The following is an 18,032-nucleotide window of genomic DNA, read 5'->3' on the forward strand; positions in this document are numbered from 1 at the left end:
GATACTGAAGATCAGTAGGATTTTGAACAAAATAAGTTTTCAGTGTAAAATAGCAAATTTAATGCAAATAACATTTTACCTATTTTTATACTATTTTCTAGGAGCTAACAACAGAGAAACAAGGCCCTATCAATTAGTAAAGGAACAAAGCAAGCAATTCCTATTCTTAATTTAATTTTAAACTTAGCTTGAGCGCTTTTGTCATTGGACTCACATTGTCTAAATCATTAAAATGAATACACCACTGAGGTCTGAGGCAAATCTATTTACAGTGATGTTACTCATAGTCTGGTTGGTGTTCAGGAATATTGATCTGTCTTGTTTGTCTAATAGGAAAATAATAAACAATTACTAGGCAATGTTGGAAAAAGTAATCAGTTTTTATATATCAGTAATACAGCAGACCTCCCAAAACATAAAGGTGATGATCTGCATAAAATCAATGTGTTATGCTACATTGCTTATCCTCATCACTGCTAAGACTCTTAGCAATAAATGGTGTAAGTTAAAAATCATATCATTGGTAGACTGAAATTACGTACTTGAAAGAAAAATATCTGCTTTATTTTAAAAATAATATTTCTGCTTGATAAACTGTCAAGAAGATACTATCTTATAAAATTCAAAATTTATTTAGACAAAGAGAGTCAGAGTATGATTTTGAAGCAATTTTGAAACTGCACTGCCTAAAAGGGAGCCTCCTTCCCAAACAAATATCAGGCAACAGTTCAAAGCTGTTTCCAAATTCCAGCAGACAGCGTACAGACCAGCTATAACAGCGAGATGTGCATAAACTACATGCCACAGAGATTTTGCTGGAAGTACAAATATGTGTGAGCTGACTATGCAGGAGCATCTACTGTACAGGGAAAAGTTTGAGAAATGGAAAGAAAAAATCCAATAGTAAAACCTCCTTGCCCCCAGAACAAGAAATGTTATTTTAGCAGTGGTACTTCAGGAATCACTTGGGTACATCTCTATTATTAGGATTTTCATGCTATCTCCAATAACTTGTCAGTTGAACAAGCTCTGCTTCGTAGCAGTATACTCAAATTGCTACAGAAATTTTCCAAAGGAAGAAGTATAGAACTTTCACAAAGGGCTTCCCTTAAACTGAACTGCAACAATATGAATGTCTATTCAATATCCCTTTTTTTTTTTGTACTGAATATTGAAAGTTGTGTTTCTTTCAACAAAACATATAAAAAATCCATTACTTCAAAATATGTAAAAACAATTAAATAGTGTAGACCTATATAGTGCTTTTGCACAGTTTAAAAGACCACATAAACCTGAAAGACCCCTAAAAGAAGGTTTCAAGTTTTCTCCCATGCATTTCTCTCCATCCATTTTTTCCCAATGTTGAAATTAACCCATTTTCAAATGCTAGTTTGTAACAGAACTCTCACTGGGTGAATGGATACCCTGCTAGCCTAGAAGGCAGAAAGAGGATCTTGTACACGCCAATAAAGAGCACAAAAAATGTAAATCAGGCATATTAGACAAGATTTAGTTGGCCAGCCAATTACTTGGTTTCATTCTCACTATTGATTTAAAAGAATCTACAACATTTCTTTGACGGGCGAATTTTGGGGGTGTTTTCAGGCAGTCATGTTACAACAACCACGAGCACCCATAATAAAGACTCAGGGTAGTAAAATTGCTCACACTATGTGCCATTTTGACTTGCTGTTTCTTACAAGGAAGAACACACACAAAACACTAAAGCAGAAGAGTCAGACATGACTGCTCCTTTCCAGGCTATGTTAATAAGAATCCCTAGAAGAGTGGGACAAATAAATAAAGCTTCTAAAAGTAAAACTGAACACTAATAATGTGCTATTTCTCTTAATAAATCATGAATGTATATAATGTTGTAATTTTTGTTTAATTCTTCGAATATTTAATAAAACAATGAGTCTGATACCACCAATCAGACTACCAATGAACACTAGTTTTACCTTCCAGGAGCAAACCTTCTCCCTCCCAAGAACTTACCACAACTGGAAACTGGCTGTCTGGGTAGAATCACAGAAGTCAATACCCATGGTAGCAGTAATGGATCCTCCAGGCTCAAGGCACTCTGCATGAAGAGATTTTTAAGAGATAAACTACACATGCAAGGCAACAGAAGACATCAGATGCAACCCCCCAAACTTCACATAACTAAAACACCCAAAAAGCTCTGTAAGAAAAAAATCCAACAGTTGTAGTTTTATTACAAATAGGCATCCCCCAAATGTCACACTTGCATGTTTAAGCATCCTGGATTCCCCCTCTCACACAGTTAATGCACATGAAATGCTGCCATTTCAGTCTTAGAGCTCTATCAACAGAATAAGGCCTTGTATTAGAAAAGCAAGGAAAGGAAAATTATTTACAGAAAAAAAAATTGAAGTGACATCCTTTTAACTGTGCACAGATCCAGCACTGAGATTTCATTTTTAATAACACTGGTTTGCAGATTTAGTTAGTAAATTGCAAAATACAACAAATAAAATATACATTAATACACACCATAATGGAAAATAAGCTGAACTTAAACTTTATTTCATAATTACTGTGGTTTACTTGTGTCTCAATATTCTACTTGCATTAGTTGGAAGGGAGAAGAAGGATTATGAACACTACATGGAAGATGATTTTGTGCTATACAAGCAGTGCAGACTGAGACACTCTTGGCAGTGAAGATATCAAGAGACATACTTATTCTTAGATTCTTGGCTAAATCACTACACTATTTCCCTAATGTTGTAGAGATAAAGCTTTTGTTAAAGGCTTGTAAGCTCTTTCTTACATATGTAAAAACAAGCATTGAAGCAGACTTTGCCTTCTCAAGATTACAACAAAGAGCTGAAAGCACACTTAAAAGACAGGAATTAAAATAAAAAAGAATAGGCAGGCAGAAAAATGTCTGATTTCCAGATTATTCATAATGTACCTGATACTTTTCAGGAACTGAAAGCAGACAGCTGCTCCATGACAAAATGTAATGAAATTTAACTATTTGAAGATTAGGTTTGCAAAAATGCAGAAAAGATGGAGTTAATGCTGCTGGCTAAAGTCTAAACTAACACTAGGAATTGAGTAGAAAAAAAAGTATTCCAAGGAGTCTATTTAAATCACTGAAAGATTAAAGGTTCCAGCTCAAATTCAGAATTAACTTTACCAAAGTCTTTGAGCTTAATGTTTTTAAAGGGAGTTTCAAACACACTTAAGAAAACGAAAGTGTTGTGCACAGGGATTTGGGTGAAATAATTTGAACCATTTCTACTGGAAGAATGAGGACAATTGCCAACAGTACTTTCAGTGACTGAAGCAAAACTAGACTTATATTCCAGCAGGACTACCTGTCTATGCTGACACTTCTTCTGTTGGGTCTGCTAGGTAAATTGTAGGATGTGTTTTCCAAACACTGGAAACACAAAATGTATTAAGAACAGGGTGTATAGGCTTAGTTCTACACAAAATGATAAAGAATACAGAAAATTTGCATTCAAGCAAGAAAAATAACATTTTTGGAACAATTACAGAGCTTATTTTCTGCAGAAGAAACTAACAGCTTTTCAGGACAAATACTGCAATGTCTTTCTTGGGGAAATAAATACTTTACAGGGTAGGATTGTTTTGTGGAGCTCAAGGAACCTGAAGTGGATAATTTATTAATTCCACTTTTTTCCCTGCTTTTATGTGAGACAAGTGAATGTTACTGTTGATTGCTACTATTGTGGGTATAGTATCTCCTGGGGTTATTGTGGGTAACAGTAACAGTGGGTTACTGTTAATTGCTATACTATTGTGGGTATAGTATCTCCTGATCTGATTTACAGTATTTCTAGATTTCTACTTGTAAGCCTTTGTGCTTTATTTCTTTAAAATGTTTACAGGTAGGGATATAAAATGAAGCCCATGGGCAAAACTAACACTTCTGCTCCTTCGGATTATACCACAATGTCCTAAAATAAAGAACTGTTGAGAAAAGAAAGCAGATTGTGCATATAGGTATTACTCTTGAAAAAAACTTGCTGTGATCTGTGTTCTTTCTGAAGTTTTATACTCTTTTCCACAGAAATTTAGCAAAAAACCATCCTGATTAAAAAGTAGAAAGTAAAACAATTTAGATCAGGTCTGACTACACATTGCTTTTTATATAATCTAAGCAGACACAATTTGTGGAACTATGGTAGACACAAGCTAAACTAAAACATACACTTCCACTCTACTGCCATAAGCTCACAAGGAAATGGCAATGCTCTGAGCCACCAATATAAATAATACATTTAGATTCACTTAAAGATTAGTAAGAAAATAATTGTGAATATAAAATCAAAACCTCCTTTTTAATAGAAGCCCATAATAGTCAGTCCAAAATAAGACAGTAAGAGAATCAAAGTTTGTAGGGATGCAGAAAGGTTTGGTCCCAACAAGTTGATAGCTGATGAGCGTCTGTGTAGGCATGTACACCTACCCTCTCCACCACACACATATATATGAATATACATGTAACTACGCAAAACCACTTTCCTGTATTGAAATTTTTGAAGATTAAGAACATGATTTTTTTAAGATAGGATATTGTTACCTATTGGATCAAACTCATGCATCCTCATGCCTGGAGGTAATTTCTTCTCTCCAATGTGAATGTTCTCTATCTTCTGATCAGTTGTATTTGTTACTGTCACTTGCACAGGTACCATACGATCACCAAAAATGCCTGGCTGTCTTGAGAAGTGATAGTGAGCTGCTAATCCTTTCCCACTCATTCGATGAAGCAGTTCATGTGTTTGTGTTGGCACAGAGACTTGCATAGTGACCTGTTAAGTATAAGATAACAGTTGGCAAATGCTGTAAGTCAAGAACAGTAAAAATGACAATTGAATACTGCATTTTTCACTCAGTTAGAGTACCTGCTTTTAAGCTGCAATTTTAGTGAACCAGAAACCTGTGAAATACATTAGCAAATTGCAGTAATAGATATCAGATACAGAGCCTAAAACTATTTCTGGTGCTGAAAATACCTTTGTTGTATCTGTCTCACTTTCCACTATAAATTCGGTTTTCAATTTTTTAGCTTTATAGTCAGCTATTATCACATTTTTTAAGATTTACAGTTAGTTATGTTTTTTCCAAAAAAACCCCATTCTGTGTATCATAATTCAAGGGTATTCCCAAGCTCATTGTGTAAGGTGAAAGTAGTGAGAAACTGTCTTCTATTTCTCTTGTTAAAACCACAAAAAATGTTGTCTAACAATTACACTGCTGAAATAGTAAAAACATAGTTATATCGAGCAGAAAGATGCTGACTCTTTTTAAATAGTCTTGCTGCTAGAAGCAATAAGAAAAATCCCAAGGATGTTTCAGTCCATTCTATCCTGCAGAAATAGCATAAAGAAAAGACATTCAGTGTGCAAACAAAATCCTGGATACTTCTGACAAGGAAATAATGAGCTCAAAAGTAAGGAGTATAAGAAATAAGAAAAAAAGTGAATTTGAATCCTTTACACAAGGTTTAAGGAAAGATCAGAGTTACTTCAAATTATATTTATAAAATAATGACCTGTGACATCACATGACCAGACCCCCAACTAACACAAAATGACTGGAAAAGGCATAATTTGTATGGACCTTCACAGTTACTGAAAACTCAAGAACATCTTTGAATAGAAGTCCCAAATTTCCACAGATTAACAGTCTTCTTAGTTTTCTAGAAATAACTGACAAGGTCAAAGTCTCAAAAAAATGCCTCAGTTGTCAAGAAATAATAAAGGAAATACCTTGAATAATGAATACCTTATTGGTACACAGAAAGAGACAATAACAGTAAGAGGTTATTAGCAGTCAAATTAGCATGCTATTTAAACCATTACTCAAATAATGACAAAACTCAAGTTTTAAGATGGAATTTAAACTTTATTTTTAAGTTTAAGCGTAGCCTCTAGCTTTTAATATTCAATTCAATTTGAGCAGGACGTGCATAAGAGAAAAGTTATTTCATGAAATGGTTCTCCCATTTTACATTAACAAGTTTAAGATCTATGTTTAATTCATGTTAACAAAAGTACTTTGCAGTACATTAGCTTCCTTGTGTTAACTTAGGGCTGGCTTTATTAACAATATTTATTAATAGGAATGAAAACTTAAAAAGCAGTCAGAAGTCAGTCAAGTAGATATACAGAGACACAGAGCCATTGAGGCTGGAAAAGATATCTAAGTTCTGTGTCCAACTGTTTACCCAGCCCTGTTTACCCATCTTCAGTAAACCATGTTCCTAGGTGTCACACTCTCATGCTTTCTGAAGACTCCCAATAATAGTGATTCCACCACTTCCCTGGTCAGCCCATTCCAATGCCTGACAGTTTTTTCAGTGAAGAAATCTTTTCCTAATACCCAACCTAAACCTCCCCTGGCAAAACAGGAGGCTATTTCCTCTTGACCTATCATTTACCTGGGAGAAGAGGTCAACCCCCATCTGGCTATACCCTCCTTTCAAACAGCTATAGAGTGACAAGGTCCCTCCTGAGCTTCCTTTTCTCTAGGATAAAAACCCCCAGCTCCCTCAGTTGTTCCTCACCAGACTTGTGCTCCAGACCCTTCCCCTGCTCCACTGCTCTTCTGTGGACTTGCTCCAGCACCAGAATGATCTCATAGTGAGGAGCACTAAACCAGACATAGCGCTGGAGGCGTGGCCTCACCAGTGCCCAGCACAGGGGGACAATCCCTGCCCTGCTCCTGCTGGCCCCACCATTGCTGACCCAGGCCAGGATGCCATTGGCCTTCTTGGCCACCTGGGCACAGCCTGGCTCATGTTCAGCTGCTGTCACCAGCACCCCCAGGTCCTTTCCAGCCACTCTGCCCCAGCCTGTGGAGCTGCCAGGGGTTGGTGTGACCCAAGGGCAGGACCCAGCACTGGGCCTTGTTGAACCTCACACCATCTGCCTCAGCCTTTTGGACCTTTGCCTTTTACCAACCTGTGTTGGCTAGGCCAGATCCCCTGGTTGTCCTACCTGTGCTGGATGATGGCACCCAGGATGAGCTGCCCTAAAATGCATACACATAGAGAAAAAAAACTCTCACTATATTTAAATTGTAACACTGATTCAAGTTTTACTGAATCCCTTCTGTAATTTTTAGAGATTTTATTCTATGCCTATGCCCCCTTCAGCATTATTTCTTGTTTCAGTAATAAAAACCTTGTGAGCCCATTCACTTTTATTTTCAACATCATACTATACGTAGCAACAAAACCACACAGGACCCTCAGAATAATGACATTATGTTTAAGTCATCTTTCTTCGTACAGAACATTAATTTTCACTTGCATTTAATGGGGCAGTACTAGAAATAAATAAAACATGCGTATGTTGAACAAAGCAATTTAATTCTGGAAAACTGGAGTTTTCAAAACCTCTGCTTGCTAGTAAGGATTTTGAGCTGACAAAGGCTGATGTGACTAGTAATGTGTTGTATTTAACAGCTGCATCAGTCTGGTAAACAGTTTTTTGTTTTAATTCTAAAATTTTTAAAGTAGTTGCAATAAAACCCATGGGACAGGTACTTGCAATCACTCAAGGGTTAAAATAAAACCACACAGAGTTAACAGAACAAGAAGCATCTACTAACCAGGAGATAATCTCCTACAAATCTTACACAGCATATGTTTAAATAACAGAAGTCGTTTGTGTACCTTTGGATGGTTTATGAAAATAACCAATCAATTCTGCAGACACAACATTATTTCTAAAGGAAATCTATGTGACTCATGATGCCTGCAGATACACAGAGACAAACCACACATATTTTATCAGTTTATTACAGTAAGCAAATAAGCGTGGAATGAGAGTGCACATAACTGTCTACTTAACGCTTACTGAAACATTTATAAGAGCTGTTATCTCCCTAATAACAGACAGACAGTGTGCAATTTTAGAGAGGAGAAAAGCTTCATATTTTTTAACACTTCACTAAAAAGTAACTGAAGAGTGTAAAATGAAAAATACTCTGTGCAGTTAGCTGGTAATGGACCATATTATCAACTCAAGTTAGATTTATAGGATACAAACTAGTCACTAATAGTTATTTTATGACAGAGCGTGTCTGCTTTTTTGGGTTTAGATTATTAAGATTAAACTTGCAAAACTTTTTTTTATACAGCTGTTTAGAAAGACAGTAAAAAAAATTAAAATACTGACTGCCCTCCCACCCCATTTTGACTGAAAGCAATGACATGTAGGGACTCCACACTGATACTGTATGGTTACACTATCTTGGCACCAGTTGGACTAGCCAAAAAGCTGACTGCACATGCTGAAAGATAATTCATCACCCTAAAAGAAGTATTTTTAAACTGGCTCTTGTATAAGAACAAGAGCAACATTAGGGTTTTGCGCCCCCCCACCTTCCCCCTTTAATCATGGGGAAAAAAAGGGAAAAGTGTAAGATCACTGACAGTAGTAGTTGTAGCTTTCATTATTACAACTGAGCTAACTAGTTACAAACCACTGAATCCTCCCAATATCAACGTTTCTTTTTGCCAGCTCAGTAAGTTCTTATTAATTAAGCCTACATTGATACAAAAACCTATTTTCCCTAATTATTTAAAATAAAAAGCACTACATGGTTTATTAAACCTACTACAGAAAAGAGAGGCGGTCATACATTCCTGTCTGAAGTACCGTAGAGTCACAAAAAATCAGAATGGTTTGGGCTGGGAGAGACCTTAAAGAAGCATTGTTACTATTAATACAATTATTACTACATACACAAAATTCTGTTTGTTTTCTTTTATACTTGTTCTTTAGTATAAAAATCCTGCAATAATGAACATAGACTTATTCTTGATCCTAGCTCATAAATGTATACATGTTTGGATAAAATATGTATTACTGGGAAAAATATTTGCTTCTAAGTATGATGAAAATTATAATTCTATTCCTCTAATTTACATTCTGTTAAAGCAGTGGACTACAACATTTAATCTAAGTAATCCTCCTACTGGCAATATCCATGACATAATCCAAGAATTACCTACTGAGCTGTGAGAGCTATAACCTCTCTCACACTCATAGCGAGTCTATGCTCCAGTAACTCTGCAACAGCTAAGAGGAGAAGGGCTATCACACAGTCCAGCCACATTTACATGATCTTTCAACTGAAGCCATGAGAGCAACTTAACTATAATTTTTTAGTATTAGGAGAAAGGCGGAAAAACAGAAAAACAAAAGTCAGCTACTGGTAGGAAATATGATCTTTTGCTCAATTAACAGTTATATATTACTCACAGTCACTGGGCAATGTCTCCCTTATACAGCTCTTAAAAAACAACTATTAATTCAAAAAAGATAAAATAAAGTGCAAGCAAAGAATATCAGTTTCCTAGTTTGTATTATTTCAAGAGGCTGTTGGAAATCCCAACAGTACAGCATACCTAAGTCACAATAATATGGATTGCCAAAATGATGACAGAATCCCCTGACAGGGAGCAAGGAAACCAAACAAGGAATCAAGCTAGCTCCTATTTTGTACAATATAAGAAAAGCACTGGATACTGTCATTTAATTTGGGCTAATTTATCTAGGCATACAGACACTCAAGGACATATGCTGAATTTTGGAAAACACTTTCCACCAAAGGTGCCTCTAACTGCTCTACATCTACCAAGTATCTTCTAAAAGCATACATCCTAACTCCCTTCTTTTTGTGTTGTCACCAACTTTTAGGCTTCACACTTCCTGTAGTTATTAACATTTCAATGAGGCTAATTTAAATTTACCATATTAATGATTGTATCTTTAAACCGTTACTGGATTCAGACAATTTCAGACATTATAAAACGAGTTCCCAAAATTGTTACTTGATTTCGATATTGACAGATTAATACTTTAGATTCATACTTTTGTCTCCAAAACCTTGCAAGAAAAATAAAAATCAAAAGAAATAAAATGCAAAACTGCTCAAATAGCTTCCACTGATTTTTAAATCACCCAGAGATGGATCTCAAACAAAAGACCACTTTTATTATGCTGCCCATAGTCTGCTTCTGTAACACTGCCAAAATTAATTGTTTCTCTGCCCTTTTTTTTTTTTTTAACTGTAATATTTGTATGGTCTCAAATCATCCTTCCAAGAAGAATCTCATGCTCAAGGTAATCATAGAATGGCTTGGATTGGAAGGAATCATAAAGATCAAGTTCCAACATGCCTGCCATGGGCAGGCACACCTTTCACTAGCTCAGGTTGCTGAGAGCTCGATCCAACCTGGCCTTGAATACTTCTGGGGATGGGGTATTCATAACTTGACTGGACAACCTGTTCCAGTGCCTCACCACCCTCACAGAACAGAATTTCTTCACAATATCTAATTTAAACCTGCCTTCTTTCAGTTTGAATCCATGCCCCTCATCCTGTCACTGTATGCTCTTGTAAAAAATCCCTCTTCACCTTTCTTGTAGACTCCCTTCAGATACCAGAAGACTGCAATTAAGTCATTCAAAAGCTTTCTCTTTTCCAGCCTTTCCTCATAGGAGAGGTGCTCCATCCCTCTGATTATCTTGGTAACCTCCTCTGGACTCCCTCCAGCAGGTTCCTGTCCTTCCTGTGCTGGGAGCCCAGAGCTGATGCAGCACTGCAGGTGGGCTCTCAGCAGAGCAGAGCAGAGGGGCAGAATCCCCTCCCTGGCCCTGCTGCCCACACTGCTCTGGATGCAGCCCAGGACACGTGTGGCTCTCTGGGCTGGGAGTGCCCATGGCTGGCTCATGTCCAGCCTCTCACCCACCAGCACCCCCAATTCCTTCTGGGCAGGGCTGCTGGGATCTGTTCATCCCCAGCCTGTGCTGGTACCAGGGCTGCTCTGACCCACGTGCAGCACCTTGCACTTGGTCTTGGTAAACTGTATGAAATACCCATAAGCTCTCTTATGAGAGAACTTGTCCATGTGCCTCTGGATGGCATCCTGTCCTTCAGGTCTGGCAACGGTACCACTTCACGTGGTGTCATCTTCAAATTTGCACTTGATCCCTTTGTCTATGTCATTAATGAACATACTAAGTAACACTGGTCCCTGAGTGACACCACTTTATCACTGGTGTCCATAAGGACTCTGAGATGTTGACCACCACTCTCTGGAATGTGGCCATCCAAACACTTTCCCATCCATCTAACAGTCCAACCATCAAATACATCTCTCCAATTAGACAGAGGGGGAGGCAAAATAGGGAGAGTAGGAGGGTAGGATGAAAGGGGCCCAAAACCACAGGGAAATCCCACTTGTCCCATTATCCCACTTCACGCTTGGATCCCATCTGATCCCCACATCCTACTTCATTGCAATCTAACCTCTTATGATGGTAGTTCCACTATCCCAGTGTCCTCCCCTTTTCCCAGCTCCTATCAGTTGTATTGGACCATGTCAAAGGCTTTACTGAAGTCCAGAAAAATTATATCTGTAACCCTTCCCTTACCCACTGATGCAGTCAACCCACCATAGAAAGCCACTGCTTGGTCAGACAAGACCTGTCCTTCCTGTAGCCATGCAACTACATCAGCCAATTCCCTCAGGACTCTGGGATACACCTCCTTGGGTACATTCAGGTCCCTCAGGTGGTCACAAACCTCACTGTCTCTTCCAATGGGAAGAACCTGTCTCTCCCAGTCCTCATCCTCTTATCCATCCAGTCAAGAGGTGTGGGAAGAGTTTCCTATTGAAGACTAAGGCAAAAGTTGTTAAGTACCTCAGCCTTATCTTTTTCTGTTACTAGAAAAAACGTTACCAGTTCCAGTTCTCCAGTTTTCCAGTGCTGTTTACTAGAGAGGGTACCCCTTCTTTGACCTTCTTTTTCTGGTTAATGTACCTGTAGAAGCCCTTCCCATTATTCTTTGTGTCCCTTGCCAGGTTCAGTTCCAGTTTTGTTGCCTTGGCCTTTCTCACAGCCTCCCTACACAGCTGTGCTTCGTCTCTAAACTCTTCCTAGGTCACCTGTCCTGGTCTCTTTCCTTTGACTTTGACCAGCAAATTCCTACTGAGCCATGCCGGTCTCTTGCCCCCCTTGTCTGACTTCTTGTTCCTGGGGATTGCCAGCTCTCATGCTGTGTGGAAGAACTGCTTAAAGATCTGCCAGCTCTTTTCTACTCCCTTGTCCCTGAGGGCAGTCTGTCAGGGGATCCCACTGATTAGGTTCCCAAAGGACTGGAAGTCTGCTTTCCTAAAGTTCAAGAGCTGAACTTTAACTCCTTACCCAACCCCCAACCCCCAGGGCTGCACACTCCACCAGCGCATGATCCCTGCAGCCCAGGCTGCCTCCAGCCCTGCTGTCCCAGTTAGCTAATGTGCATTGGTGACCAACAGATCCTGTACCACATTCCCTCTGGCAGGGCTGTCTGTCACCTGGCTCAGGCAGGTGTCCTCCACACATTCCAGGAGTCTCCTGGATTGCCACAGCCCTCCAAGCTACTTTCCCAACAGCTGTGAGGGGCTAAGTTCCCCTGCAGGCCACGACCCCTGGGCACAATGCCTCCTGTGCTGGAGCAGGAAGGTTTGGTCCACGGGCTCCCCTTGGTCAGGTGGCTGTAGCAGACCCCAGCCAAAGGTTCCCTTTGCTGCCTCGGTCTCTGACTCCTACCCACAGCTTTCCACCTGCTCACAGATATAAGCTGTGAATCTAGAGATGATCAAAATCTTCAGTAGTACTAAATTATCTATTTTCTAATACTTTTATATCCCTTAGATTTTTTCATATGGTTTTCTTTAAATAGAATCAACTAGACACAACTGCAGTTACTCTATATCAATAGAAAGATTGCTCTTTGAGCATAAATATGACTATATGATATAAAGGAATGAGAATTGGGCCTTAACCTGGAGCTGATGAACAGCAGAAAAATCTTAGTAGTTCCACACCAGACTAATCAAGAACTGTCAAAACAGAGTGTGCACCTGTTCTGTGTAACTGGGGGCCTGTGAGACAGCTTGCATTTTGCATAAATAATGGAGCCTAAAACTTTGTATTATAATAACACCTGGTTTTATGTGAGATTTGGCATCTTTGCCTTTTTCTTCTGCTGAGCATAATGAATCACATGAATAATCAAATGAAAATAATAGAAAAAACTCCATTAGCAACAAAACGAGAATATTATCATGATTAAGTCTAAGTTATTAAAGAAGCATGAAAGGAAGGGCTAAAGTCAGTCACATAATTATGGGATACAAACCTTGGTATAAATTCAGAAGTACACATTCTCCCCCAGAAGGTCTGCTGGGACCATTAGTGGACCATAAAAAGGGCTTAAATAGACACCAAGAAAAATTTTTTTGTAGGAACACTAACAGAAAATTCCTACACTTCAACTGGTGAAATGCATATCTGCATATGGGAGATCTCATGATTTTCTATCCTTTTGTCCTATGTATGATTCCACGAGGTGAAAACCACATGGTCTGGTGGCTGATGCATATGGTGAGACTTTCATCAAGCAGCATGAAACACTTAGTCATTAGGTGTTTCAAATAAAAGGCTTTCTCCCATTACAAAATCAAGTAATTTACTTCAATTCCATGATTCTATTCTTCCACTGACCACTAAACAGTGAAGTCTGAGAACCGCACTTTGAGGTACGGTTTAATGGTGGCCTCAGCAGTGTTAGGTTTGCAGTTGGACTCAATGGTCTTTTTCAACCTCAATGATTCTTTGATTCTATGATTACCTGAGGTAGTTCAAGAGTTAGAAAAACAGAGTAAGGTGTCAGCCTCACCTTGCATCCTAATTATGAATTTGAAATTGTGGACATTGCTGAGAAGGATTAATATGGATTTTGGCATTGAGTCTAAATGACTTCAAAGAAGTTCCTACAAATGGTTTCTAGTATAGTATTTTGATTTTTGGCAAACAGCCAGTACTCCAGAGACCTCTAAAGTGAAAACACACTGTACCCTACTGGCCATAACGTATAATCTTACAGTTAGATTTATACAATAACAACTCCTGCATATTGGTTCCTTTCAATAGAAGCATCTAGCTCAAATTTTTCCCCAGAAAAGGACATCATCTGTTGGGATAAGTGTGTAATTTAATTAAAACACATATTACACTTGTGGATAATAACAGAGTATTACCCACAAGCCAAAGTGAATTCTGCCTTTAATTCACTATATTAAAAATCTAGTACAGGTATTTATGAATGCCAAAATATAAATTACATCTTTTCCACCTTCATACAACTATATTTGAATCTTGTTCACAACACTGTTGTTGAAGAATGCAACATGTTATTCTGGCTTCTATCAGGATGATCCTAATGCACAGTAGACTACTCACAAGGACAAAAACATGAAATAAGCACTGAACTCACTGCATGTAGAGACATCTGTATCAGCACTTCTTCAATGCAGGAGAAGAATCTCTGTGCACCACACTACATCTCTTATACTTGATATTGACGTGCCAATTTTCTCCAAGTTTTATTTAATTATACACATAATATTTTAACCTAAACAGATCCATAGTCCTTAGACTGCAAAAAATTACAGCTGACCTGAGGCCATGATAACATTATTTTTCTGTGTTTTGCTTTCCTTAAGCTTTGTTTTCTATCCTTAAAAAGCAAGAAAAAAAGATCCTGCACTAGTTAGTAGTCTGTTAAGCAATGAAGAGTTTTATTTATAACCAATTACCTTCAGTTTATTTGTTTAAATTTAAAAGCACTATTGTTTTGACTCAGAAGCAAAATTTGTGGAGTCAAAAGACATATTCATCCTTCACAACGACATTTCTTTTCACACTTGTAAGAAGAAACACCACTCAATCCCACCCACACTGCTCAGAACAATGCAAGCAACACCAAGCACAGCATGCTGCTGTCAAAAGCCTCCCCCCATGGATAAGTCTCTAATGAAGGCTCCACTGTACATGCACAGACACTGAACGTAGGCAGTAGCTGTGGCCATGGTTAAGGCCTTTAACTATGTGGATGACTGATGGCAAATTAGGTAGATAACTTTTTCTCATCTACTTTTGCAATTATTTTGGTCCTACTAATGTAGAGTATTACTGTTACTATTGTCCAAGATTGCCACACATTGTTAGCTTGCTGAGCATAAATGCAGCAGCAGAAAGACTGTGACAATGACCATTATTAAAACTTAGTCCATTATAAAACATCTTTTAGTACACAAATGTATTTCATAGTAGTTCAAATTTATGATTCATGTAGCAAGCATACATTCTAATGGTGTTGCTGTTACACTGAAGGTCCTTCAGTGTAAACAGTAGAATGATTTTATACATTTTTTCATAAAACATTCCAATGCAGTAATAGTAATGTTTTACACAAACCACCTTTTGCAGCCATGAACTCCTAAACTGCACTATGCAACTGAAAGACGTATTTTAGAATTCTTACAAATGTACCTTTCCCCAATTCTTCTGCCATTCTCAAATCAAGAATATAGATGTCAGAGACTAGAAACAACAAGCAACACTTGCAACCATATAAAGATGGAAATGTTTCTTAACCCAAGTGAACATAGCTGAAAAGGAAAATTTTTATGAACTTCGCAGAAATCAATATGAATTATGAAGATTCTAGAACTACCTTTTTAAATCTTAATATGTCAAGGCCCTGTTCACCAAGCCATTAGGAGAAAAGCATGTAAAAATAAGGTGAAGTCTGGACTAAAACAAGCTTTTAAAAACCCGTCTCTCTGATGATACAGTGTTTAATCATAGCAGTGTTCAACAGCCTTTTAGAGTCTTCTGTCTCTCCAAAATCCTCTAGAGCCCATGGCATAGGAGGGCAGAAAACACTTCTAAATTATTCTGATTTGAGGACACAATGGCACATTGCGTACCAACCTTTTTAAAAACAACCTTAACACATGTTTGGAGGTGGGTAATGGAGGATATCCCCTTCCTGCAACTGTTAGCAAGAACTTCTAGAGCACATTAAAATGCATCTGCATTGACATAATTTAAAACATGTCAAGTTGCCCCATTTTAACAACTGCAACGTCCTTGCATTTCACTTTGTACTGCTAGCCTACAAGTCACGTGGCAATATACTACTAGTGCACAATAGGGAAGATATGGCCTATTAGCAGTAACATCTCTCCCCTAGCTGAATTAGTCCCATGCTTAGCTTTTACTTTCAATGATCAAATACTTATTTTCTCAAAAAAGTTTTATTCTTAACATTTTTGGACAAAACATCTCAGTATTATAATTTGAATACCAGGTGTTTCATGCCATGTCCTGGTGATTCCTTGAGTAAAAGCGCAGATGCAGTCCTACATGCATCAACCAAAACCTGGTTATTTATTTTTTCAAGTATGCCAAGCTAAAAAAAAAAATCAAAATTTCAGTGATCAAGACATTTTCTTAGTTAAAAAGCATTTATTTCTGTTTCCATCTATATTCAACTAGTAGAATTTAATTTCAAGGTTTATAGACAATCTGGATAGTTAGATATATGTGGAACTGGAATGAAACTATTTAAAATTACAAAGGACCCCTACGGCTTTTGGAGTCATCCCTCTGTACAAAAATCCAAAACTATAATCAGTCATTTAAAAAACCCACAAACAATTCATAGCCATAACTGAAGAAAGAAGGCTTCTAAAGAGTTTTTGCCATAATAGCAGGAGTCTTTGAATGCAGAGACTATGAGAAGTTGTATTTTTAATAATTTCCATCTAAAGCTCAAAATTTTCCTTCCTGTTCTGATGTACAGTCCCCAAAATACTCATCATAACCTCACAATGTTGTGATGGAATGTAAGAAATCTTAACACTGGAAAACACAGTTTTCTATGTTTATCTATTTTATGTATGATATGGAGAAAAAATTTGAAATATTTTAACTTGCTGAACAGATAGTTGCATAGGTAGTTTAAAAAAAAATAATTCTTTCTGCACACCTCAAAAAAGTAATGTATTAGGCATACAGTGTAATAAAGCTGAATTGACTATTAACTATATTTAATATGTGCTACATAAACATATCGACAGCATTCTAGGGGATATATAAATTTACATTCTATTTCTATTATAATTCTGGTTTTGCAGTTAAACAAACTTTGTCATTGGATCATCATTTCCTGCGATCCTCTGGAAATAAAGTGAACACTGATTAGCACGTTTTCTGGCACATACTGTGTCTCTGTCACTAAACAATGTCTTATTTTAAATTCTGGTTCAGAATCACTGCTTTGACAACTACTGTCACTGTTCAAGGACCGCACGAAGCTTCAAACTGCATATTATCACCCATTGACAAACTCGACATTTTATGAAGAGCCCCTTCTCGCTCTGACTTATCCTCCTTATCCTGTGTAAATAAGTAACGATTCATTTTATAACCTTGACTTTAAAGTCCAGCCCTTCCACCCTCTTTTTTCTTCTTCCTAAACAAGTGACAAAGAACAAGGAAGCTGATTGAAGGGGTCCATTATGTATCAACTTAAAGAAAGGCAAAGTGATTGATGAAACTAGCAGTCACCTTCACTGCTAGCTACAGCACCTGTATCCTTTTTGTCAAATGACCTGAAAATCCTGCTGACAGTTTAACATTCACCACAAGGATACACTCTCTAGTACTGTAGTTTTGAATATTTTTATTTGCTCAGAAATTTGTGGGAACATTCTTTAAGATGGAACGACACATTTAAAATCAGTAGCAATTTGTATTTTCTTCACACAGATCTTGTGTCTTCTTAACAGTGACCTCGCAAAACTATTAAATAATACTTGCCAGTAAACTGGCAAACCACAACTCCTCTGCAATTGTCATATATTTAAATTGTTCACGTTATAATCACTTTTACATTAAGATTTGCCAATGGTGATAAGAGAATCTTAGGTTAATTTCCTGTCACAGAAGAAAATCAGTTTCCAGGTGTCAGACTAAGTTTTAGAGCTTCTCAGTAACCATCATTTAAAAACAATACCAAACAAAAACCCTCCCCCACACACCACTTCTTTAATCATTATTTTCAGTTTTAAATAGTATTTGGCTACTTGAATGCAATTCTGGGTTAGCAGATCA

General features: G+C 37.6%; 1 protein-coding gene across 2 annotated transcripts in view; it reads right to left on the reverse strand.

The window, feature by feature from the left end:
• The window catches only part of AP3B1 (adaptor related protein complex 3 subunit beta 1), a 152,829-nt gene that overhangs the window by 25,774 nt on the left and 109,023 nt on the right, over nt 1–18,032 (reverse strand). For both annotated transcript variants that reach the window (XM_030968838.1, XM_030968839.1), the window contains exons 23-24: nt 4,583–4,814; nt 1,999–2,083 (exon numbers count right to left, since the gene is read on the reverse strand). In XM_030968838.1, the coding sequence (XP_030824698.1) occupies nt 1,999–2,083; nt 4,583–4,814 (317 nt within the window). The remainder of the gene's footprint in view (nt 1–1,998; nt 2,084–4,582; nt 4,815–18,032) is intronic.

This window comes from Camarhynchus parvulus, chromosome Z (genome assembly GCF_901933205.1).
Source record: "Camarhynchus parvulus chromosome Z, STF_HiC, whole genome shotgun sequence".
Lineage (NCBI taxonomy): Eukaryota > Metazoa > Chordata > Aves > Passeriformes > Thraupidae > Camarhynchus > Camarhynchus parvulus.